Genomic DNA, 24,226 nt, shown 5'->3' with positions numbered 1-24,226 from the left:
CACATAAACTGGTTAATACAGGCAAGTTACACATTACATAAACTAGTTAATGAGGCTGCAGTGTGTAACCTGTGAGTCCTGCACAAAGCACAACACTTAACTTAGTTACAGATTAATTATGAAGGAAACGAACTGTATATGAATCAGAGCGGGATAAAAACGACGCTACATATCAGCGATATATTTTCAGCAGTTCAGTCAGTGTATGTTGATTTTCTCAGAAATTAGAACCCGCATAATTACCTTCCTGATTATTATTCCAGGGAGGAGCGTTGTGATTGGTCCTAACCCACGTGACGTCACGCGCAGTTCTCAGAGCATGAAAAAATAAGGAGAAAAAAAAGCTTCTCATTTGGTTTGAGACCGTGTGTCCGTCCTCTCGCTCAGAAAAAAAAGTCTGTAGAGTTTTGACACTAAAAACAGGGAATTCATGAAAGAAACAGGATGACCGATAGGTTTTAGGTTGGACTTGTTCGCTTTTGTCCTTTTTCACTGAGTGTGTTTTTCAGACACGTTTGACTGGTGGTTTGTAACGCGAATTGCCTGGGATTGACTCTCGAAGTTCCCAAGATGAACTTCGGTCCGGTGGTCGGGAAACTTTATGTGAGTAGACTCGACAATAACGTTTTAAAAACTATTTTGGTTACATTCACTGGCTCTGACTGCGTTTGTCTAAGTTTTCTACAATGAAGCGCTTGTGATACTTCTTTGAAATGTGTAATAATTGAGAAAGGGATATAAAAGTAGCACCTTATTTCGAAGAGTGCTGAAGCTCTCCGGACTTATTCTGTAAAAGCGTAAAGCCGTCTAACATTGACTCTTTCGGCAGCTGAAGTCCCAGCCAGGCCTGTGAACTTGTGTGAGAAGATGAAACAAGCCTCTTCATTGTCCCGCAAATGTTCTCACACGGGAAGCAACAATGTGTTTGTTGTTCTTGTCTATTTACGTGTTTATTCCTGTAGGTATTTGCTCATTTAGACCTACTGTCCCTTTATTAAGAGTCTTTTGCTCCTTACAGTACATGTGCCGTATCATTCACCCCCCTCCAACATTACAGGCACCATCTGTGTTGGAGATCATGTGGTCATATAGTGCAGACATGCAGCATATGATGGCTCTCGGCCTGTCATAGCGGATGTAGCTGCTTCTATAGCCACTATTAATAAGCGGACTGCTGTGGGGTACACTTGGGCTCATGCAATCTTTAAATCAAGTGTGAGAAGCATGGGTGTAGTAGCCTGACTGAAGCTGTAACCAGTTGACCCCCCCCCCTAAAAAGCCAATAATTCACCTTGCCAGTTAGTCAATTAAAGCAAGAAAGTCTCTCAGTAATTTTTCCAGGAAAGTTTATTCCTTTAAGACTCTCACAGAGATGTCTATTCATTCCTCCGCTGTTGTTTTTTCCAAACTGTGCACCACCGTAACTTGACGTTATTTTAGTTAACTGTGTGTGTGTCTGTGTGTGCAAAGCTGGGATTTATTTGGGACACCAGGATGGTCCAACTTCCCTTCTCACACAGAGATTATTAAATTACAGGATGTGATAAGAAGGAATCAAGTTTCCTGACTAACACGGCAGATTGAGCGTAAGCTTGCTGTGTGGGTTGATAGGGGCAACGATGTTAGTCATTAAACAGAAGTAATGTGGCATTTCGTCTGGGATCCCAACTGTGTCCCCGCGCCCTGTAAACCTAGCCCCTAAAGTAAATGTAACATCAGCTGATGGGTTTTGGAGCGCCGCTATTTGTTTTCTCCGCTGTCTGATCTGTGTTTTAAGTCATGCAGTAATCAGATTTACTTCTCCGGGTGGCAAAGTCAATGTTTATCTCTTTTGTAAACCACAGTACATTCTGGAGGCCTTGCCAGCAGGCCTTGTTGCTAAGGGACTGTGAGGAAACTTCCACCCCACCCCACCCCCATCCTTCCCCCTCTCTAATCCCCCTCCAACACACCCCTCCAAATTGCCAGAGTGTACGTGCTTGGCTGTCCAGTAAACTTCCTGTCGAGAGTACACAGATATGCAGATATTAGTGCCATCAACTTACTTCTTAGAATTGTCATGCCCCTGCAGATGTACACTAGATTGTTTGCTGTGATTGCTTACTGTTTGTCTGGGTGTTGGTTCACACAGGAAATGGTCCCCTCTGTCTCTGTGGACAACACAAACAAGGGCAGGACTGAAATCTGGGACATGTGAAGGCCAAACTATGGCACAGGGGACCAAGCAGCATTTTAAAAACTCTAACTCCCAATACTGTAACTCCTGCTTGTTGCTGCTTAGCTTGGTGACCGTGTGAATAGCTTTTATCGTGCCTGTGGCTTAGATAAGCTGCGCTGAATGATGCAATGCAGCGCAACTCAATCGCTGTCGGACACCAGGTGGTTGTGTGTCTTTTTTTCATGTCACAGCAGACCCAGTAAGGTATGTTTTATTGCTGGCAGGTTGGTTATTCTGAAGGAACCTGTTGTTGTGCCCGTTGTTAAGGTGAATCACTCCGCAGATATCAAAGCCCCATTGACTCACAGAGGGTGTGCCACCTGTTCAGGTGCTGCCTACTCATGTAAGGCATACCAACAGAGGCAAGTCACCACTCACGTGAACGGTCCAAGAATAAGATAAGTGTGGATACGTAATTGTTTGTCAAACATCCCATTTAAACTGACTGAGCTCATCCAGCTTGATATTTGAGTTATTTTTAATGGTTCAAATAGCAACCAGTACTTCACACAAAGCTTTCTCTTAAGTTTGAAAGCTTCTTTGATGAGGTTCACACTCTCGAGGACAGCTCAACACTTGTTTATTGAAGTCATCAGATGGGTGAGATCAAATGACTCAGAGGTATACGGTCCAATTTGAGGACACTGGGTGTCAAAGTTCTCCATGTCAGAAAGCGCTTTGAAGTGTTGATGTGGACAGGAGAATGACTTCTGGGGAGGCTCTGTTGTTATTCTGCGTTAGGAGTCCAGAGGCGGCTTTCATTAGATCTCATTAAAAACACTTTTTATTTTCATAGAAGTAGAGAGAAGTAACTGAAGGAGTATTTGTATGCTCATTGCCTCAAATACCTCTAAAACAAGTGATGGAATTTAAATGAAGTTGGAATAGCTACCAAGGTGGTTCTCAGCTGTTTTCGATAAATCACTAGTTTCAGTTATTTTCTATGCAAAAGTGCCAGTAGTTTCTTGTCCCATCTGCTCCAACGTGAGGACTGGATGCGTCTCTCAGTTCGACAGCTGTTGAATTGTTATTCTTTTAGACTTGTAGCGAACACCTCTGTGTATATTCTCGGTCATGCAGGTCATAGTAATCCTGAAAGTAATGTTTAATCCGAGGCTTTTCTTGATTCTCTTGAGGGTGTTTCATCACTCATTGAAAAGACTACGTTAGCTCAGAGGAAGCCTGTCAGATGAGAGCTGGAACATCTTCAAGAAAACAGAGAAAAGAAGTCAAGTTGACCTCTATTTAAGCTCTAATGGAGATAATTGGGAACTAGAGGCCCACTCCTGTGAAAGGTCTGCTGTTTTGTCACAGGTCGTAACACATAATAACGATCACGATTCTTTTGTGTCGCCACCGTCGATGTTTAAGTTTGTGGTCTAAAAGAACCAAAATTGAATGAATTATCAGTTTATTTTCGCAGTTAAACTTGGTGGTCTGTGAAGGTTTGTGAGTCGGTTTAATTTTCTAACTGTAAACAAATGTTTAGAGAAACAGAAGATTTATTTCATATCCAAAGTTTCTTTTTACTCTTGCCACCCTCAACTCTAAAAAAGATAACTTGGCACCTGGACTCCGCTTAGTCGATGCTGTTGTTGTATTTTCTCCTCAGTTCCACCCAGGTATTGATGAAGTGGCAGGTGGATTCTTGCGCGATCTCGGGCATCAAAGTAACCGAGGATGATATTGATAAGCATTTATCGTCTTGAGAAATGTTGACTGTTGCTGGCTTTTTCATTGCACTTTCTTGCGGTCAAATTGAATCGACCGTGGGTTATAAACAAACTCTCTCCGGAATTCAAAGTTTATGGTTTCTATTGTCTCGCAAATGAACAAAAAAAGGAAATACAAAATCCAAGAGTTTTCATTCTGTCAAGTTAGAACAAAAACAAATCAACTTTGAACTTACGTGAACTCTGCTTTCTTTTTACCATACAAACTTTACGGTCATAAAGTGTATATAAACTTACTCCGTAGCACACTGTGGTTCTTTAGGATGACCTAATTTTCACAATAGTGAAGGACTTATTTTCTCTGGACTAACTACAGCCGGTTAGATCTCCACCTTGCTGTCCAGCTACAGCAGTAATGTACAGGCACCTGTGAAATGTGATGTAACACGTGGCCAAAGTGGCATAAGATATGCATCAGAACTAAATCCTCTGCCTTCCTGCTCTCTTGGACGACTTTCTTCAATCTTTGTCCAGAGAGTGGACTTCTGTTTAGAAAGACATTAACCTGGTCAAAATTCCAGCTATTGATGGTCACTTAAGTCGTTGCCGACCTACTCCAACAGGCACATATTTAGCATTTTTGCTGCGATGTGTTTATAGAGTGGGCTATAAACTGCCAGCACTTCATGTCTTTTTTTTTTTCCTTTAACACAAAGATGAGCTTTAATGGAGCCAATGCGGTTCTCTCTGGAGCGAGGTGATGGATTCCTGCTCATACTTCAATCTGTTAGTCATCCCCTCTTGCTCTTTTCATTCCCCCCTTTCCCTCCCTCCTGGAGTTGTCTTGTGAGTCGGCGCTCGGCGTCTTTGTGACAGACCCAGCCGGAATTTGAAAAGGCTAAGTTAATAGCCCTCCTGCACTCAAATTTAATTTAATGTTCAAACTCACTGTCCTTGCTTGGCCCGCTGGAGCACGCTGTATGACTCACAGCGATGTTGTTTGCTTGTGCAAACAGCCCACTAAAACCACAGGGACCACCTCCACCTTACGACAAAAAGCAAATGCTGAAAATGTGTCATGCTGCACCTGCTTACACGAGTTTTGATCTTTTTGCACTGCCGGTGACGCTCTGTCACCTTCCTCAACGCAGCGTTGAGCATTTTTATGTGGTGAACATTGACGTCAAGGTGTCAGTCATTTCACCAACTTGTTGTTGGTGGGATAACCTTTTGGAAATTAGTTGAAATTGTCGTCAACAGTGTTTTTTTTTTGTTTTTTTTTAATCTGGTGTGGAGGTGAAGGTCACTTAACCTGCTTGTGACACAAAGTCACACTCATCTAATCAGTGAAGCATACCTCCTGAGGAAACTCAAGAATTTGTGTCGTGGAGCTGCAGCTTCCCCGAGTTATAAATATCCAGGCTGGCGGATATGTTGTGGGTCTGATCGGCTGCTCGGCCTGTTCTGAGGGAACAGCTTGGAGCTGAACCCTGCATGAAGCCTCTGTATTGTCTCGAGCTTCCTGTGCTCCCTGAGAGGAGGGGGCAGCCGCGTTTCACACGCTCCCACACATACACTGTATGTTCGCCTGTGTTCTTCAGTGTGTGTGTGTGTGCCGTGCCCGTGGCCCAACAATGTGCTTTTCAAACTGTTAGCGCTCTCTTGTTCTGCTGTAAACTGACATGGGAGTCATTCTCCTCATTTTACATCATTCAGCTTTATAAAGACGAATGCATCTGAGCTTGGCTGAACTTTGGATTTATTTACAGCGATGTAGCAGGAGTCAAGAGTTATTTCTCTTGACAGCAGCTGGCTTGTACTTGTCTTCATCATCTCACACAAAACATCAGTGTGATTTATCACTCGAGGAAAGTTGTGCATGGTCACCCCCTGTCTCCAGGGAATGCCAGGATTTATCTGTGAAGCAGAGAGCGTTCACTGTCCTGTGAGGGTCAGCCATGAGGGATTTGAACTGTACAATACATAACTGTTTCAGTAAGAACCAGCTGCTACAGTTTCAGTAGCACACAAAACATTTAAATCTCTTAAGCGATGAGTTTGGATGTTTTGATTAAATCAGAATTGAGTTAGAAATCGGTCTGAAACAAATCTTGGTCATTAGTTTTCCTTGGTAAACTAATGATATTACAGAAGACTTCTGTTGTGGAGACTGCCTTTATGTTTGGTGCCGTTTTCTAAACCTTGGATTCAACTCGAGTTTCTTTAGGTCAAAAAGCAATCCCACTTCCATCAAAGAGTGTGTCGATGTGAATAGATTATGTATATTAACGTAATACAAAACAGCGCCGCTTCCAGTCCAAAGTCGTTGACTCCCTGGGAATTTTTTGGCTATCGACATTTTAGTCACGAAGAAAGAGTCCAAATGTATTGATCAACAGGGTCAAAAATGGAGAAAAATGTCACACCCTCTCAGATGTGACTATTTGTAGACTTTTATTGTAAACTGACTGTTTGTCAGACTGAAAATACGGGGGCTCTGTGTGGTTTTGGTTGGCCTTTTTGGGATGCGATCGGTTCACTGAAAAGGTACATAGATGAATATATGGATCTTCCTACATCTTACAGTGTCATTGAAGTGTTTAAATGCCCCTAACGAATAGACGGCACATGATTTAACACACAAACCTGGATTATTCATCTGAGGTTTTGATTTGTACGTGACAGGAAATCATGTAATCTTCATATTCTTTCTTGTGGTTGCTACAGTTGTAAGAGATACTGAACTCTGGTGAGACGAGGAGCGCCTTATGTTACTGACATTTGAACTCAAATAAACCTTTCATATTTTAGTCAGTTTTACAAATCAGCAGCAGGAGCAAAACATGTTTTTTTTTTTTTGCCTTCCTCCACCCTGTCATGTGCTGGAGTGCCTCGATATCTTCAGGGTAAAATGGCTGAATTCCTCAATGCAACATGGAAATACAGGAGGAGTGGTTCATAATCAGTTAGTTCAGTTGTTGACTCAGAGCTTGCTCACAATCTCTAATCTGATAAAGTGATTACACCGCTGCTTGATCAACAAATCACTGCACTGTTTAGATTAGACTCCAAACCTGGATTGGGTTGATTGTGTGAACTACAGACGGACACTTTTTACATTTTGAGCAGATTTTGCTTAGACTGCAGGAAAAGGTTTAGAAAAGAACCTTTTTTTATTTTGTAGTGGACGTACCATATCGGAACTATCGCAGATGCCTCTTAATTGATAAAAGAAAAGGATTCGCTAATAGGAACAGCATGATATGGAGAATCAGGTCCTCGGATTTATGAGATGCATCATGTCACTGCTTATCAGTCGGCTATGATTGAAATCATCTGTCCAATATGAAATGAAGACTGCCTTGGTTTTTTTTGTACGTGTTTGCAGGAGTTCACCACATTTTCGGTTTCTGCCCCCCCTTTTTTTCCCCGCACTGTAATACCCTCAGAGTTATGGAGTGATCACAGCCCTGTAAATGGCCCATTGATAACCTGGGTCGACTGAAAGGATGTCCTGTCATTTCGTCACAAATGCATTCTCAGTGTACATGGCATGTGTAGAGATGGTGCCAAGGCAATTTGGAAGAACCCAGGGTGTTTAGAGGAAGTGGAGGAGCACTACTGTTGTCAGACACACAGAAAGTCCCTCATTATTTTATTGTAGCTGTTATTAGTTTAACTCGAATCCACAAAAGCATAGTACTAACTTATCATAGAGTCAGAGTGTGTGTCAATAGGACACTGTTGTAACAAATAATCTACAGTGAGCTCACTCATTGTACTGAGGATATGAAGTGGACTGAACCACTTGAGCCCATGTTGGAATGTTTCCAGGGATTGTGGGTTTGGAGGGCCTTCTGCACTGAGGTTACGGTCACTCCGCTCTTCCTCCTTACTTACTTATAGAGGTAAAACTAAGCCGCATTGTGGCAGCCCATAGTGATTAAGTACACAGTGCATTTGTCCCATTGTGTGTTTGATGTAGTTTGGCAGCCTTAGGATAGGATTTTCCTTGTGTGAAAGCAGGCTCTGTTCAAGAAAATACCACTTAGCAGGATTCCCCCCCGAATTAGAAAACTCTGTATCACAAAGTAAAAACTGGACAACGATTGTCTTTTTCTCTCATTCTGGGTTATTGAGAAATTGTGGACTGCCATCCCATTAAAAACAATCCATCCTTAAGCTCTGATTGTTTGTTTTCGTTCGAGTACGTTCAGTCCCGTGACTGATTAGCCGCAGCTTCCTTGCTGTGAGGTTGTGCCGCTCTTCTCAGTTGGAAGTGCAGATCTGTTTTATACAGTGACAAAGAAGTAAGCTAATGACAGCAACATGAGAGAAAACAGAGCAGCGACGCCAAAATGCAACATTAGAACTGGAGAACATCGCACAAAGCACAGCGTTAAACTTAAAGCAGCAGCAGAACAGAACAGAAAAGGCAACATTTCAAAAGACAAACACATTTCACCAAACCGTGCAACGGGAATTCATTCAGCACATTTTAGAAAGCAGCTAAAAGGCAAAACGTTTTACATGAGATGGCAAAACAGATAAAAAAAAAGACAAAATGCAAAGCTGATATCATTAAAAAAAAGTTTGCTTTTAAATACAATGCCACTTTCTAAAATGACAACAAAACAGAACATTCCAGAAAGCACAAGATGTAACAAATACAACTCATGCAGAAACGTGATACATGCACACCATCAACTCCCAGCTGTGGGGCTTCTCTGTGAAGTCGTGTTGTCTGTTTTGTTGTCGGGTCTTTGTGTCGTGCATGACGGAGCTGCCAGTTGCACACAGTTTGCAGAAGCTGGGATGTAAACTTTCACCTTTTCCTTTGCTGTGCGAGACCAGATTGATAAAGAAAAAACTCCATTTAGTTGTTCCATAGGGAAGCTCGTCTTTGGCTAAAAAAGCCACTGCGCCATACACTTAGAACAACATCAGATGTCAAAGAAATGATTATACTGGTTTAACTTGCTGATTAGCAAGTTATGTCATACCTGAAGACGGCACATCAAACTCTGCATTTAGTGAATGCATCGGATCATTAAAAAAGAAAGAAAAAAGAACAGATTTTTCTGTTAAATATGGAAAATGAGCGCGTTTGGAGTCACAGACCCTGAAGCGACCACATTTTGGACGTTATGTAACGTCAGCAGTGTCACTGTCGGAGGGGCATCAGTTTTTCCTTTGCATCGACTTTTATTTAGAATTTTCTCTTCTTTTTCACCTTCGGCGCCTGCACTGAAGACCGCCTTTAGAGCAGCTCCCACTTTCCCTGGTTTTCTTTTTCTTCACATCTCGTCTTTCCACTGCTTTGTCGTGCACATGTGCTCATACGCTGATGTTTTTTCTCTTCACATGGCCTTCTACTTTCCACAATTCCATGCCTCTCTACACCCCCCCACCCACCAGCCGTACACATAGTGTATTCAAGTCTAAGGACTCACCCTGCAGTGCAAGCTGTTCGTCCCCTCTCCCATTTTATCTCCCTCCCCTTTTCCTTCTCTCTTCTGCTGCCCCCCCTCCCCAGAATGTTTGGATAGATCTAAATGGTGTGATTGTGACTGCTCTGCCGGTCGTCTGCCCCTCCACGTCTGCCTCTCAGCGTCTTTGGAAAGTCTGACGTGAGCAGAGGGAGAGGAAGAAGGGAAAAGGCAGAAAGAGAGAAAAAGGGGAATGTTCTTTTGAACAACAAGGCATGGCAGCCCTCCAAACAGTCAAGTCTAACGTCAGGAGTCCCTTCTCCAGCCTGTTCTTCATTTCGCTGCCTCAGTCTTTATTCCTGCCAGTGTCCCACACTCTCTTTTTAGGGTACCTATTCTCCGTCAAACATCCCTTCTTCAACTTTCTGTCTCCAGTTTCTCAGTCTCTCCTTTTCTTCCTCACAATCCTTTCTGTCCGGGTCTAGTGGAGGTTGTGTGGGGGGGGGAGTGGGGGTGGTGGTGGTGCACAGGAGAGACAAAACCTCCAAATCTAGGACTCTCATTTACCCAGGGAGGTGTCGCGTTGCGTTTCAGGCGCTTGGTGGTGGTGTCGCATGTCATGGCATTCAAAGAGCCCGGGTTTAAGAATGTGGGTCATTTGAAGTAGAGGCACTAAAGTGTGTTGTTTGCCAGTGAATGGGGCCTTCTCACATTGACATGGTGAAAAGCGTGTGAACAAACACCAGCGCCTGGGGGCCACACTAAAGTGTTCGGTCGTATTCTTCTCTGTACCCCACCTATACAAGCCTGTTATTATCTAACACATGAATGGATTTCTGGAATCACATTTGATATGGTCACCCGGCCACTAACTAAGCTAACACTTAGTTAGCTAAGATACCGTATAAAAGTGCTACACCCGCAGCAGTGGAAGCTAATTCTGTTTTTTCTTTTATTTAGCCTCTTATTGAGGAAGACCAGATCGTGGAGTAATTAAGTTTGGTTGCATGTTACGCTGCATTTTGTTGTGTGTACAGGATGAGGAGCTACACACCAAGATTGTGTTGGCTCTAGTTGTGACCGGCTGCATGGCTCCCTTAATTGCTTTCCCACAGCAGATGTTCAGATCAGATGGTTCAAATTAAGTCAGAGATTGCTCACACAAGGTTTCCTATGAAGACAGGCTCTCGTCTTTACTGTCTTTCATCTAATGAGTTTGAGTGGTGGAGTCTGTATGATGTGGCTACACAAAAATAAAGCAAAACTCCTGTCTTTTTCTCCTCCTTTGTCTTCCTGGCCTCTGATGCAGGTGTCGGTGGCGGCGCTCTTCATCGGGCTTGTATGTCACGCAGCAGAACCCCCGGCGTCTCAGTGGTCCAGCGACGAACACAGAAACAGCACCCTGCGGCGGCACAGGACATGTGTGGAGAATGAGCAGTACCTCCACCAGGCGCTCTGCTGCCTCAACTGCCAGGCCGGTAAGGAGGAAAACGCTCAAACAAAACTAAAACCATTTTTAAAGTACCCTAAAACACGCACTCATTTCCCACATTACAGCTAGAATTTAGTGTCAACTTGAGCCAACATTAGGTTTGAATGAAAAACATTTTTGGTAAAAGCTAAAATAAAAAGAAGACCTGCTGGCTCTTTAACCATAACTTGAGTTTTCTCAGTAACTTGTGATTTGCATATTTGTGCGTTCAGTGTGCAGAATCAAGCAATTCTGTCATATTGAATATAGAGTAAATAAACTGAGACACACCATGGGGTGTTTGAGTAGCTGAACATGCAGGGAAGCTGTTAACGATGCGATTAGCCTGTCGGCTCACGTTTCCTTTGACACTTGTTACAGAATTGAACAGAAGTGCTATGAAGGCAGAGTGATGTCAGCATCTGTTGGGAGTTTAAAAAACAAAACCAAAACCTGAACTGATAATAGCTTATAGAGATATTCACGACGCCCAGGAGGAGAAAGCAAAGAGCTCCAACTGAGCAGAAACACAAAAACAGTCAAAAGGGCAGGGTATTAAGTCTATTAAGGTTATTTTTACTACCCAAATCATTAAAAGCACCAGCCTTCTTTATTAATCAAGTACAGAATGTGATAAGGCTGTTGACGTTTTCCTTTTCTTTTTTTGGTAAAGCTCAGAACATATTTAGCCAAGATGCAATTACTGCATTCTGCTGATGGCTTATTGAGTTATTTCATTTGGTTTCTGAATTCTAAGAAGTGCCTTTTTATATTCCATCAAGTCAGTTTTTTTCCCGTTTGTTTTTGTTATAAGAACAGCAGACTCTTTAGTTCCCAAATGAATCTTGGTAAACTGCAAACGTTGCCGACAAATGTTCAATTCATCTAATTATGTGCACTTGAACATGTATCGAAAGCCTTTAGGATACTATGAAGGAGTTGCTTTGAGTCTGACAGACTCAAAAGTTTCACAAATCAAGTGATAGCAGTGAAACACTGCAGACCTCCCTATTTCCAGTGGCATTCATTGTTTATAGGAGTTGGATACGAGGTTTTGATTGATCTTGTATTTCTGTGACCACGTAATCCTTTTTGTTAATTTGAGCTTTTATGTACCAGATTTCTTTTTTTTAATCTAACTATTTATTGTTAAATCTGTTAAATCAAAAATTGCTGTCGTGCTCCTCTCAGAATTTGAGCTAAAACAAGCTGCAACGTCTCTAAAACAAACTCATTTCCAAATGCGTCCATTGCTTCGTCCCTGCTCAGTCCAGCTGAAGGTATCTGTGCTTTGTCCTGTGTTTTTCCTCTTCTCTCTCTCTCTCTTTTTTTTTTTTTTTTCGTTTGTACATCAGATAAATTCTGGAAACACATGAGAATCAAGTGGTTTTATTCATGGCATGCGTGAACTGATCATGGAAACGATAAGCATTACAATCGACCAGCAAAGTGGGTCAGATAACTGTGTATTTCAATGAATCTGTTCTTCTGTACGTTTTCCTGAAAAATTGTCTTGTATAACAGTGAGATGTGCACAATTAAACACCAAAAGCGCCTTCTCTCTGCTTGTATCACATCCTACTGGCCCTCACGCTCTCCCATCGGTTTACTGCTGTGAGCACAGTGCGATACCTTCCTGTGGTATGTCCTGTTTCAGCAGGAAACGCACCACGTTAACCAAGTTAAGACGAGCCGTGTAGAAGTGAGTATATGTTTCTCATTCCAGTTGTTGTCTCACTGTTTTTTTATTTAATTTAATTTGCAGGAACCTTCGTGAAGAAGGAATGTGAAAGAGACCGAGAACAAGGGACATGTCTGTCCTGCGAGCATGGCCAGACCTACACGGAGCACTCCAACGGGATGAAACGCTGTTTGCCGTGTACCCACTGTCGCCAAGGTAACGAAATTCTCCGTGACTGGTGTATGATCATATGATGTACAACACTGATCTGAGTTTGTGGAAAGATTTTGTTGTTGTTGAAAGTCACATAGACTGTGAGTTTATTGCACAACTTTAATGTTTTTCATGGTGAATTATTATTTTAATTTTATTTTTTATTATTACTTTCTATATCATCTTCTAATGATCCGTCCACAAAAGTCCAGAATCCCTGAAAAGTCGGCCCCAAACCTAAAAATACTTAACAGGAAAACCTCAAAGATATTCAGATTTTCTAAACAGTAAACTGTGAATGTTGTCATTAACATTTAAGAAGGTTCTAAAGGGAAATAGTTGTTAACTACATGTAGATCTTGAATGTCTGGTTGAACCCGGAAGGAGTTTTGTTCACCTTAACAATAAATGCCAGTATAGTCTGAAAAAGGATGAACCAACACCTAACTAAAGTACCCTTTAATTCAGTCCCTTTATCTTTTTAAAAATCTGATCACTCCTGAGTGTCCTAAAAATCCAGTTGGTCAAAGATATATTGTTTTAGGAAAGTTAATACTTCTTTGTGTGTGCCCCCACCTTTCACATCCACTCATGATAATGTGATCTTATGATGTTACACGGAGTAGCAGGGCGTGTCTTTGTTGTTTTTGTTTCGTGGGCTGAATGTGAGCGTGTTTCTCGTCTCGGGAGACTTGCCTGTGTGTCTGTCTTACCTGGCTGAACTGGGTGTGGCTGCGTGGCATTGTCTTCCCACACTGGGAGTCTTTGTGTCCAATGAAAGGCAGCAGCCACAGAAAAGAGACTAATGTTACATAGGATGTGTTTTATACTCGTTTATTGCAGTTTTGTATGTTTCGCTCCAGTTGGAACTCATGTGTCAATTTAAAGGTACACTTTCTAAAGGAAGGGAAAATTGGTTTTAAAAAGTTTCCCGTGCACTTTTAAGTGAGCTGCTCTGTTATCTGGAGCACTTAAGATCTTCCTGTTGGGAGCTCATATTGATAGGGCTGCTGTTGGTTTAGTTAATCATTTATGGTGTCAGATGGAGGAGCTTTAATGGACGTTTCTGAATGTTTTTTTGCATGTTATTTCGCCCGCCTACTGTAATTAATTTAGGGCACAGTTTGGGTTTGGTGACTAAATTAAATTAGACTGGAAGTATAGAGAAGAGTTGCTCAGATGCTCCAGTCTGATGTGATGCAGAGACACCTGGCAATGATGAGGTAACATAATAAATTCCAGACTGATAATAGCCATTTATTTTTTCTTTTATTTACCGATTCTGTCGACCCCGTCATCCTGTGTTAAGTTTAGCTGCTCGCCTCCGTATGCGCTGTATTTCATTGTCACTTCTCTTCTCTGAGGTGTCACTGGACTGAATCTGCATCCTGCATGACCTTTGAGACAAAAATGCGCCTCTGTGGAGCAGCATGAAGGAAACGCAAAGCACTGTGTCGACAGACTGACAATAAAACAGCAAAATACACTGCAAAAAGTGGAATTCCAGCACAGTCACGTTATGTCGATGACAAACTGCAACAGACCATGTCAGCTGCTTCACCTTTTTGTCCAGAAGAATTATGATCCTGATAATTCTGTTGTTTTATCTGACATATCTTCAGTTAAGCTGTTTTTCTTTACACATATTTGTCTTCTGGAATTGTCGGAGAAGCTCTGCTGCGGGGCACAGCGTTTGACAGCCATGCTGTTATTGAGATGCAGCACAGAGCTGTTCTGTATTGGAACATTGTAATTGAATTTTTACCATTACATGTCATTGAAGTGATAACAATGAAAGCCACTGTCATGGCGTAAGTGGCAGTTGTGTCCTCCGTGTGTCAATGGTCTGTACACACTCCAGCAGGGGAAACAAAGTATGTTGGTTTTAGAATCTATTCCAGCAGCTGTTCAGGTAAAAAAGACACACTATGATCTTATTACTGAGAAATTAGATAAAACACACAAATCTCCTTAGCCATCAAGTCATTCCATAGGTAGTTTAGCATCACGGGCCCTTTTTACCCAGCTTGGTCATTATGTTGATAGTCACTAAAAGTTATTGACGGGACAGACAGAGTATAAAGACATGGAAGGATGCAATAAAAAGAGTCAAAGTGTTTGCCCTTTCATTTTAACTGTATGAACAGATAAAGGTGCCACTTTTGCTTAGAATTCTCCTGCAAAAGAAAGTTGCCTTTAAACTTTCCAGTTGCAGCAGGGTCCGGAAACCTTAAAAGACCTTAAAAGATTGCCTCAGAGTTCTTTCATACTCACAAAAAAAAAAGAAAGCTCAGAACTTTCTCTAAAATGAGCTTAATTGTCTGAATTGAAGTACTGGAAAATTGGTGTGGGGGAAGATTAAAAGATAATGTGCCCATGTTTCACAAACCAACCCAACAAAGCAAATTTTCAATAATTGGCAAGTGTGGACATCAGACTCAGAAGAAGGGGTGTCCTGTGGAGGTGGACTGCTGCTTTCTTCCTCATTTTAAGGTTTCAGTTTAATAAATGAACCATGACAGATTGTCCGTCCCTCATTATCTTGTTAAAATTAGGCAAAGTGTACCTAAGAGTGAGATAAAGTAGGAAACCCAATTATCTGACTTATCGTTTTTGGGAAAAATGACCACGTAATTGCCAGCTGCCTACAAATGAGTTAAAATTTAAAACCGGGTTCTCTCTGATTTAACAAATGCTGATGGTCACAGGTTTGTTCCAAGTTTAGTCCGACTCTGTTTGAAGTTAAGGTGATTTCAGATCAGATTTAGCTTGCTCACAGCTCTCTTCGTTATCTACAGATGAGATTGTAACGGCATCCTGCACGACAACTACAGACACCAGGTGCCAGTGCAGACAAGGTACCTTCTGCGTTCCAGATCAGGCCTGCGAAGTCTGCAAACGCTGTGCCAAGTGAGTCCCGTTTACAGCCGCTTACAGCTGACCGCCAACACTCTGCAGTTCACATTTCTGACTGGTCATGGTAGTGAAAACTTTGCTATTTGGTGAGCCAACACATGGGAAATGTTAGCGGGAGAAGCAGACATCCACATCACAACTCATGCTGGGGTTTTTTTGGGATGTTTTACCTTTAGCTGAAAGGTTTTATTTCTCCATAACTGCAGGTGTAAATCGGGTGAAGAGGAGGTGAAGAAGTGCACCCCCTTCTCGAACACAGTGTGCCGAAAACGGGATCCGTCTACTGAAACTCCTCCAGCCCGTCCCCAGCCGACTCCTGCTTCCCCAACAAGCATCGGTAATGTTCACACTCAACTTTAAAAAGGGCCCGACTTGAATTTAATTGCACCTTTTCGCTAACTTGTGTCTGTTTTTCCAGCCATTCCTTTATCCGTTTCCCTGCTGGTCCTCTTCGTCCTCATTGGACTGGCTGTACTGTGGTTCATAATCAGGCGTCATTCATGTGAAATACCATGTAAGTTGACATCATGTACTGCAGCTTTTCTGTGTGATTTGCTGGGTAAACGTATTCCTAATGCTGTTTTCCTGCTTGTAACAGGGCCAAAGAGCACCTGTGACTCCAGTGAGATTGTGAAGATTCCCATTGTAAGTTGTAATTGGTTGTTCTTTGTGTTACTCGTCACAATTATTGTAGATAATCTCTGGGACAATATGTGACTTGTTTGCCTCCTCCACTGTTGTTTTGGTTAGGATGAGAGTGGAGCCACAGCAGAGGAGAGACAAAATAATCAAAACGCAGGCCTGGAGGGCGAAGAGTCCCGCCCGGAGTCACGGCCACTGCTGCAAGAGACTCAGGGTGAGATGACCAAGGCTTCCCCTACCCTTGAAGATGAGGATCGAGGACTTGGGGACAGCTTGCCCAACACCACCAGTTCATCTCAGACCAGCCTGTCAGCCCTGCCCACAGCGGCATCCTCTGGCAACACGCCACACCAGAGCCCCACTGCCTTCAGACTGCTGCCTGCAGAAATGGTGAAGACGAATGTCGGCTACATCTCACATCTTTGTCACGGCTGATATTTTATCTTTAAGATGTAACTTTTTTTCTCTCGCTCTCGTTACAGGATGATCCTCTGCGACATCGATTGGTGCCACTACAAGGTAAGATTCCTGCTGTGGGAAGGAGGAGGTTTCCCCTCATGACACATTTTCTTCTCTTATCATTGAGATATTTTCATGGTATTTGATATACATATTTTTAAATGGCTAAAGGGAAACAGCAGAGCTCACTATAGTCCATAACAGACAACAGTGAAGTCAAATAAACAAAATCTCCGCAAGTTCTCACATTTGGTACTTGATAGATTACTAATCTCATGATAGTCAGGCTGGATCTGGATAGTCAGGCCTGCGGGGCTCTGGAACATACTGGCTTTTTTTTTTTTAACTGTTGTTTGTTTCTCATGTTGAATTTAAGAGGACATGGCTTTTCAGATTTGTTTGATCCTCTGTAATGTTTTCAGTTGACATCCCCCGAAGGGAAACGTACTGATGTTTATATCCTCGTATAGGAACAATGGCTGTACTGTTACCACATGACATGAGTATAGAAAACTGAACAGGGCGTCACGCTGGAATGCTTTTTAGATCCACAAGAAGAAAACATGGAAAATTACTACATAAACATTCAGTTTGACCTGATGGTGTGAACACTTAAATATCCATCTATTCACTGTAATTATCTCTGTTCTTAAGGGTCCGAAAAATCTCTACGGAAGAGCTTTGACTTGTTTGACGAGTACCTGGACGTGCGGATCCACAACAAGTTCTTCAGAATGATTGGAGTCAGCGACAACCACATTCGGATCGCAGAGAACGGCGCCCCCGGAGATAAAGTCTACGAACTGCTGAAGAACTGGATGCAGAGGCAGGGACTAAAAGCCGACATCAATGACCTGTTAGAGGCTTTGCTGAGTATGGACCAGCGGCGCTCAGCTGAGTGCATCGCCTCTGCAGCCATCAGGAAGGGCTACTATAAGCACGCAGACACCCCCTGAAAAGCTGAAACCTCAGGGACTGCAGATGAAGTAAACACAACGTACTTATCACATGAATAACTACAAGCACATAGACACTGTTGGTGGACGCTGTGTCTCATGAACAGGCTTACCTCTTTGTGGCTGAACAGCCATGCTTTTAAAAGCCAGTAGTTTTAAAAAGAAAAACACAAAAAGGGGAAAGTCCAGATGGATTGATCAGTGGGCTGATGATTTTAAACACTCGCCAAATGCTGACGTTTAATAATGTAAACAAGGCAGAAGTTTTGTGGTCAGATTCAACAACCATAAAACCGTTTTCAAAAGGAGTCAAAAAAAAACCGTGAAGGCATCAGCAGGCAGGCAGGCAGGCAGGCACGGGTGCATGTTTCAGACTCTTGAGTAGCAACATGCAGCCAAACACTGAAAGCTTAGAAGTCTCCAGCTGTGGGTCACTCTTCTGGTCCTCCGGCCAGATCATACGACGCTACCAGGAGACGAGGATATACACTGGTCTGTAGGAGTGGCTTTAGCGACGCCACTAAAACTGTGCCTCTTTGATGCACTGATCTCTGGCACATGTAGGATTAAAAACAAGTCATGTTGTATTTTTTTGATTTGTAGATTTAGCCTTCTCTCATACCATATATATCAGTCCATGAACATTTTCCTGACTAACGAGAGGAAAATATTGCCGATTATTAACATGCATCCCTACTAATCCCTACTTCACCCTTGTTTGAAATTCACTTAGGTGTATTTTTTTTTTTCTACAACTTCATTATGTTCCTTAAGCTTACCGTTTGAAAATGTTGGTTTTGTACAATCTGGTCACATCAGTAACGTTCTCAGTCTTTCAGGCGTATATGTTCAGTGTTATCACTCACACACACAACATGGTCGAAAGGACTCTTACCTGCCGTTTCTGATGGAGCAACTGTTGATAGTTTAGTGAATTGTTTCCACAATGTTTCTTTGTAACTCTGAGAACTTCACAGGTCATTTTATTTATTGACATATTTATTGAAATGAATAATTATCTCTCATTATTTATACCTTTTGCAAAAACGACCCTGGAAATCAAACACACAAGCACAGGCGATATTTGTGCTGTGATGTGGTTTAGCTACGGGGGCAAAATGACTGAGATCCAAGCTTTTCAACTCGTTTTTGTTGGACTCGGTTCCTGCTCGCTGCGCTGGGTTCAGCGCAACACTGTGGATGTGTCAGTGATTCGTGTGCCATGTCTTCACATGAGAGCTTCCACTCCCATTCCCACATTCGGGAGAGTGTTGAAGCTTCCGTTATGCCTAATGCAGAATGTATCTTTTGAAATTGGAGTTAGTCCAACTGCTTTAGCGAACCGACTGAGTCCTTCTACACATGTCTGTGTGACATGCGCGCAGGTACGGATTGTTTTGTCTTAAACTCAGACAGGATGAAGGAAACCTTTTCTGGATATAAAAAGAAGCTCAAATTGATTTCTTCAAATCTGCCCCATGTACACATGCATGTGTCCTAAGAGCTTACAAGCCTCATGACGTGTATTTGTATATATATACCGCTGTATTAACATGCCAAAATGAATAGAATGAGGTATGTGGCTTTTGAGGATGACAGTGATGTTTTCTTCTTTCTCCCTTTTTTTGTTTTGTTGTTGTGTGCCCGTTTCTGCATTCTTATGTTAAAAGCACAGAGTTAGAGTTATATATTGTTGCTGAGGAGTGATGCTACAGTGCTGGCACTGCCATCTACTGACGGACAATGAAAATGCAGCCTGCATCAATTTCTAGGGACCTAACATGCTCACTTTTCCCTGTTTCTTTTCTGTATCATTGATTTTTCAGCAGAAAAATTCCTCCTGGACTGAAGCAGCATAGCAGTGAATAGGCTTCGATGCATGTTTTGTTTATTCTGTGGCAGATTATATGTGTCTACGTCTTCTAATTTTTACATACTCTCATTGCAAGTCTAAGCTGTTTAATTAACTTCCTTTTTACTCGTTTTACATCTTCCTGTTTATTGTTAAGCCATGTCTCCCTTAGTTATTGTTTGCTCATCGTGGTTTTCAGATATGAACCATGCAAATACATCAAAGCTGTTTTTACATCCATTTCAAATAAATGTTTTGTACAGGTATCCTTTTTTCTTTTAACTTTTTGAATTTTCATTGTTCAAGAAAAAAACCTGAATTTCTGAGATTGTACAAATCAGATGCTCATGTTATTCTTAATATACTGCCACAAGGTGTCTTATTATTGAATAGAAACATGCCACGGATGAAAAAGATTATTTCTAAGAGTCTAAAACCTCAGCCTTCATAATGCTGACATAAACAGAGTTATTTCAGATCAGTCATTACTGTTAATGATGTGAAATATAGAATTAACTTAGGAATAACGTTTTACATCTTACTAACTCCTGTTGTACTCCTAAACTCTGTTCTATTCAGTCAAACTTGCATTAGTTTATGTAAGTTTAACTTAAAGTCTCATCACCAAAGATCCAAAAAGATGCTGAACATCATGCAGTAAAAATGAACCGATTTTCCCACTTTTGGCTGTTATATCAGACATTTCCAAACAGTTTTAGTTCTAAACATTTTGACAAACTCTTTTATTCTTCTACTATCAAGGATAAGTATTGCAGTAGTATTTATTCCAATATGACTATATGTATATGGGTAAGTCCATTTTGCAGATGCAGGCAGAGACTATAAATTCCATTAATGGTCTCTCTGACCATCTTGGCAAAGGAGATGTAGGTAGCTGGCATTTGTGTGGATGTGTGTTATGAGAATCCTTTCAGCTTTTTCTACCAATGAAGGCAAATCCTATATTCCCAGAGCTGCATCTGTGTGCCGTCTGTGAGAGAAGGCAGATAAGAGCTTCTCACAGGATGAGATACTCCGACCGAGCACAAGGTCAAACTAACCTGCAGGCTGACTCCGCTAAGAGACGACGGCAGACAGCTCACTCCTTAACAAAATATATGAAATACAGTTTATACATGGAAATAAAAAATAAAAAGAAGGGTAGATATCAAATTTGAACCAAAGGTGATCAGCATTTTTTCTTTATTCACAGCATCTTGGTTTGTTAGAGCAGGAAAAGCACAGGTGTAACAAATAAGATGATGATTCACCACCATTTCTAACAGGTGTGCCATTAAGACAATGGACACCAGATCCAAGAAAAAAATCATAACAGGCATTTTTACAGGACAATGGTGCTTTATCGTAGTAGACGTTATGACATTTCATAGCAGGAAATGCACAGCTGTGTTAATGACGGCTGCATTCCACTTGTGGGAAGGTCCTGGTGTGACGCGTCATGATTAGAGTTTACTGGGGCACTAAAAAGATATGAAGCCATCATTAAGGCTATTCATTACACCTGCTCTCTTTCATGTCAGGGCAAGTCCAAATCCCTGCTGCAAAAACAGGTCTGCCTTAAATCAGCTGTATTATTGTGGCCTTTTGGCGAGAATCATAAGAACATTACACAAAAAAGCAACAAAAAAGAATAATAAGGAAAAAAAAGCACAAAGATGGTTCGGAAAAAACAGTAAAAAGAAAAACAACACTATAAAGAGAATCAACAACTTGAAAATGTAAAAAAAAAAAAAAGATAAACATCAAATATGAAACAGTGTAATCTGAAATATTGTTTTTTTTTCAGTGGTAAATTCACTACATTTATACAACGCTTTTCTTATCTGGCTGTAAGCCACAAACTGTGTTTTTTACTCTATACACTGAGCACATAACCTTACTATACACACACTGATGAATGCTTTCATGTACGCTTTAGAAGCTAATATTTTACCCAGGCACCCTTTGACAGGTGGGCCAGAGAAACCAGGGGGGCGAAACACCAACCTGCAACAACGGCTCTACCCCCAGAGCCATGACCGCTGAAGTCTGTGTGAAATGTTATTTTGTCTGAAGTTGGTTTCCTCCTCACAGCCACTGAATTTCTTTCTTCCTTCTAACTGTTAGTCTAGACAAGTGTTATATTAACTAAAAACAAATATATAGAATGTACTTTGGCAGAGAACGCAGATATGTCCCCTACCACTCCCACCATTAAGGCATCTCATAATGATCATTATGACCAAGAACCACTACAGCAAGAAAAACTCGTTTAACCGCTCACATGAATATCATAATTCACAAGCAGTAATTTGGAGGGAAAAACTCCAAATTACTGCCAAATGAACTCCAAATGAACACATATAGCAAAAGTAATTAGCATGCATGAATTTAAATGAATTCGGAAGGAAAATGTAAAAACCAATAGGAACAAACATAATACTCTCAACAGCTTTGCACACAAACTGATCAAATCAAGAGACATGCAGCTACATATGAAATGCTGGAATAAATTCAACAGGCCACCATGTACAAAGACAGTCATTCAAAAAGTGTTGTTCAGTTAAAAAGGCTTGAATATATAAATTATCCATTGAACGGGGTCCATATTACTTTGTGTCCAGTAGATGATGCTGTTTAAGGACACAATTCAAAAGCAAACAATCAAAAAGGAGGCTAAACGAATAACAATGATTCAGTATTTTCTTCTTTAATTTAAAGATTTTGGTCACTCAGTCATTTACTGAATTTATTCTATTTTCAGTGTGGAGTCATTTGAGGTGATTGAGTTTATTTCTCTCAGTAAGACGCTTGATATAACTGAGAAGATTTTCGTGAGAGTCTCTTTTATTTCGCTCTGTAACACCATTTTCTGTGTTGCTGTGGCTTCTCGGTTGGTGTTTTTTCCTATTGTAAAAGGGATAAAAATTACTCCAAACGCTTTTCAGAACTCCATCAAGGTAGTAGAAGTGATCATTTTCATCATCACTCACAGGGTTGCGGTCATACTCTCTGATAGGTTTTTCCTCCGGACTATCTGGAGCGTCCTTTATAGAAAACATTTTGGATGCTGGTCCTCCGTTTCTCTGCATGCAATGTTTCCACCCAGCTTCATTCCGATGGATCAAACCTCTGCAGAGTGGCACCATGTCAGTTGAAGCCTGTGGAGAAGAGCGTTCATCAGTACAGTCACTGCTGCTGGGTGTGATGAACAACAAGAGTTAGGGCTTATTTAACCACCTTGAGTGTAAACAGATTTTTTTAATCGTTAAATGAGGTTTACAGCTAAAATTTTTGTATTTTAAATGGCCAACAATTATGAAGATCCCATAGTTTCCTGCAAATATCAGTATAATTATCTGCCTACCTTTCATGATAGCCTACATCATTTTTTATCTTTTCATCTGTATTGCATTTTCCACATTTTGGGGTATTTAATTTTCCCACTATTTCATGTGATATTGTACAGTGAAATAAAACCTGATCATCTGAAAGGTAAACTTATTTGACTCTGGCAGAGAAATTCATAAAGAAAAACATAAAGCAAACAGCAGCAGGCTATTAGCTTAGCATGTCTTAGCTTAGCACAAAGGTTATAGACATGGGAAAACAGCTAATCTGACTTTGTGCAGAGATAACCTGCCCTCCAGCTTCTGTATAGCTCCTAAATGGTCACAGTAGTTTAATCTGTGCAAGTCCAAAGTGTGAAAACAACAAGCTAAAATTTTAAGGGAGGTTTTGTGCCAGACAAGGTTTTGGTTAACCTGTTAAACAACCAGTTAGACTAAGGCATCACTGAGTTAGTTTAGAAACTATTACACATTTCCCTTTATTATATAAATTGTTATATTGTTTTTTATATGAATTAAACAAGATATAAAATGCTGGCTAAAAAGTCTTTATTGTGCCTATTTCCACTTTTGTGGTAAGTTAAGCTAGTAAGCTGCTAGCAGTATTTGTAGACTATATAAAAACTGATGTAGCCTCTGGGTCTCAGTAAAATGGAGCCAACATGCAGCCTGAAATTAGCATTTTCTTTAATGACCGGCAGGAAGTAGTTCCTCTGCGTGCCAAAAGAGGTCTGCACAGAGGTGGATAGTCCCTTTAGCACTGGACAGAAACTCGTGAACACTAAACAGATGGCTGTCTTCAGTTGTAAAAGATATATTTGGCAATAAGTCCTACAACAAACGGCTCTACAGTAAGACATGGATTTTATCGCCTCCATCTCTAAGTGGAGTACCGTTAACATAACATCTTGGTGGACAAGGTAATTTCCACCGAGTGTTCTCAGTGTGCTCAGGGATACACAAGAAAGCACAGCACTGAATTAAGTATAATAAACAATGGTTTAAGGACAGTGTGGTTTCAGACAGAGGATCTGACCCTGACAAGTGTACCAGCCAGAAGACAGAAAAAAAAACACATTATAGTGCACGCTTCAAGGCAGAGCTCAATATCGCATCACTGTCCAGTTGTCTAGTTAGAATTGATAACCTAAAACCTTTTAAGAAACATGCTTATTGGAAACTGTGGAGTAAGATAGTTTCATGGCACCTCTTCCTTTTTGTAGCCTAATGAACTACAGGATCCCTGAAACCGATGAGTCCATCTTATTGAGCAACCACCCTGCTAATGCCAGCAGCAAATGAGTCAGCAGCTTTGTTTTAGTGTCTGTATTCACATATGAAAACTGTATTTATGTCCTAATTTTGG

At 41.3% G+C, this 24,226-nt stretch overlaps 1 protein-coding gene across 1 annotated transcript; it reads left to right on the top strand.

Moving 5' to 3' along the window:
* The first annotated feature begins 355 nt into the window (after positions 1-355).
* tnfrsfa (tumor necrosis factor receptor superfamily, member a) lies at positions 356-19,776 on the top strand. Its single transcript, XM_072371745.1, has 10 exons — positions 356-603; positions 10,630-10,798; positions 12,557-12,688; positions 15,484-15,595; positions 15,808-15,938; positions 16,020-16,115; positions 16,200-16,246; positions 16,352-16,633; positions 16,726-16,762; positions 17,357-19,776. The coding sequence occupies exons 1-10, from the start codon at positions 571-573 to the stop codon at positions 17,656-17,658; spliced, it is 1,341 nt and encodes a 446-aa protein (XP_072227846.1). The 5' UTR covers positions 356-570; the 3' UTR covers positions 17,659-19,776.
* Positions 19,777-24,226: the final 4,450 nt, after the last annotated feature.

The sequence above is a fragment of the Leuresthes tenuis genome, unplaced genomic scaffold (assembly GCF_036924035.1).
Source record: "Leuresthes tenuis unplaced genomic scaffold, fLeuTen1.0.hap1 SCAF_19, whole genome shotgun sequence".
NCBI lineage: Eukaryota > Metazoa > Chordata > Actinopteri > Atheriniformes > Atherinopsidae > Leuresthes > Leuresthes tenuis.
The sequence above is the reverse complement of the archived record's forward strand: the minus strand, read 5'-3'. Positions and strand labels throughout refer to the sequence as shown.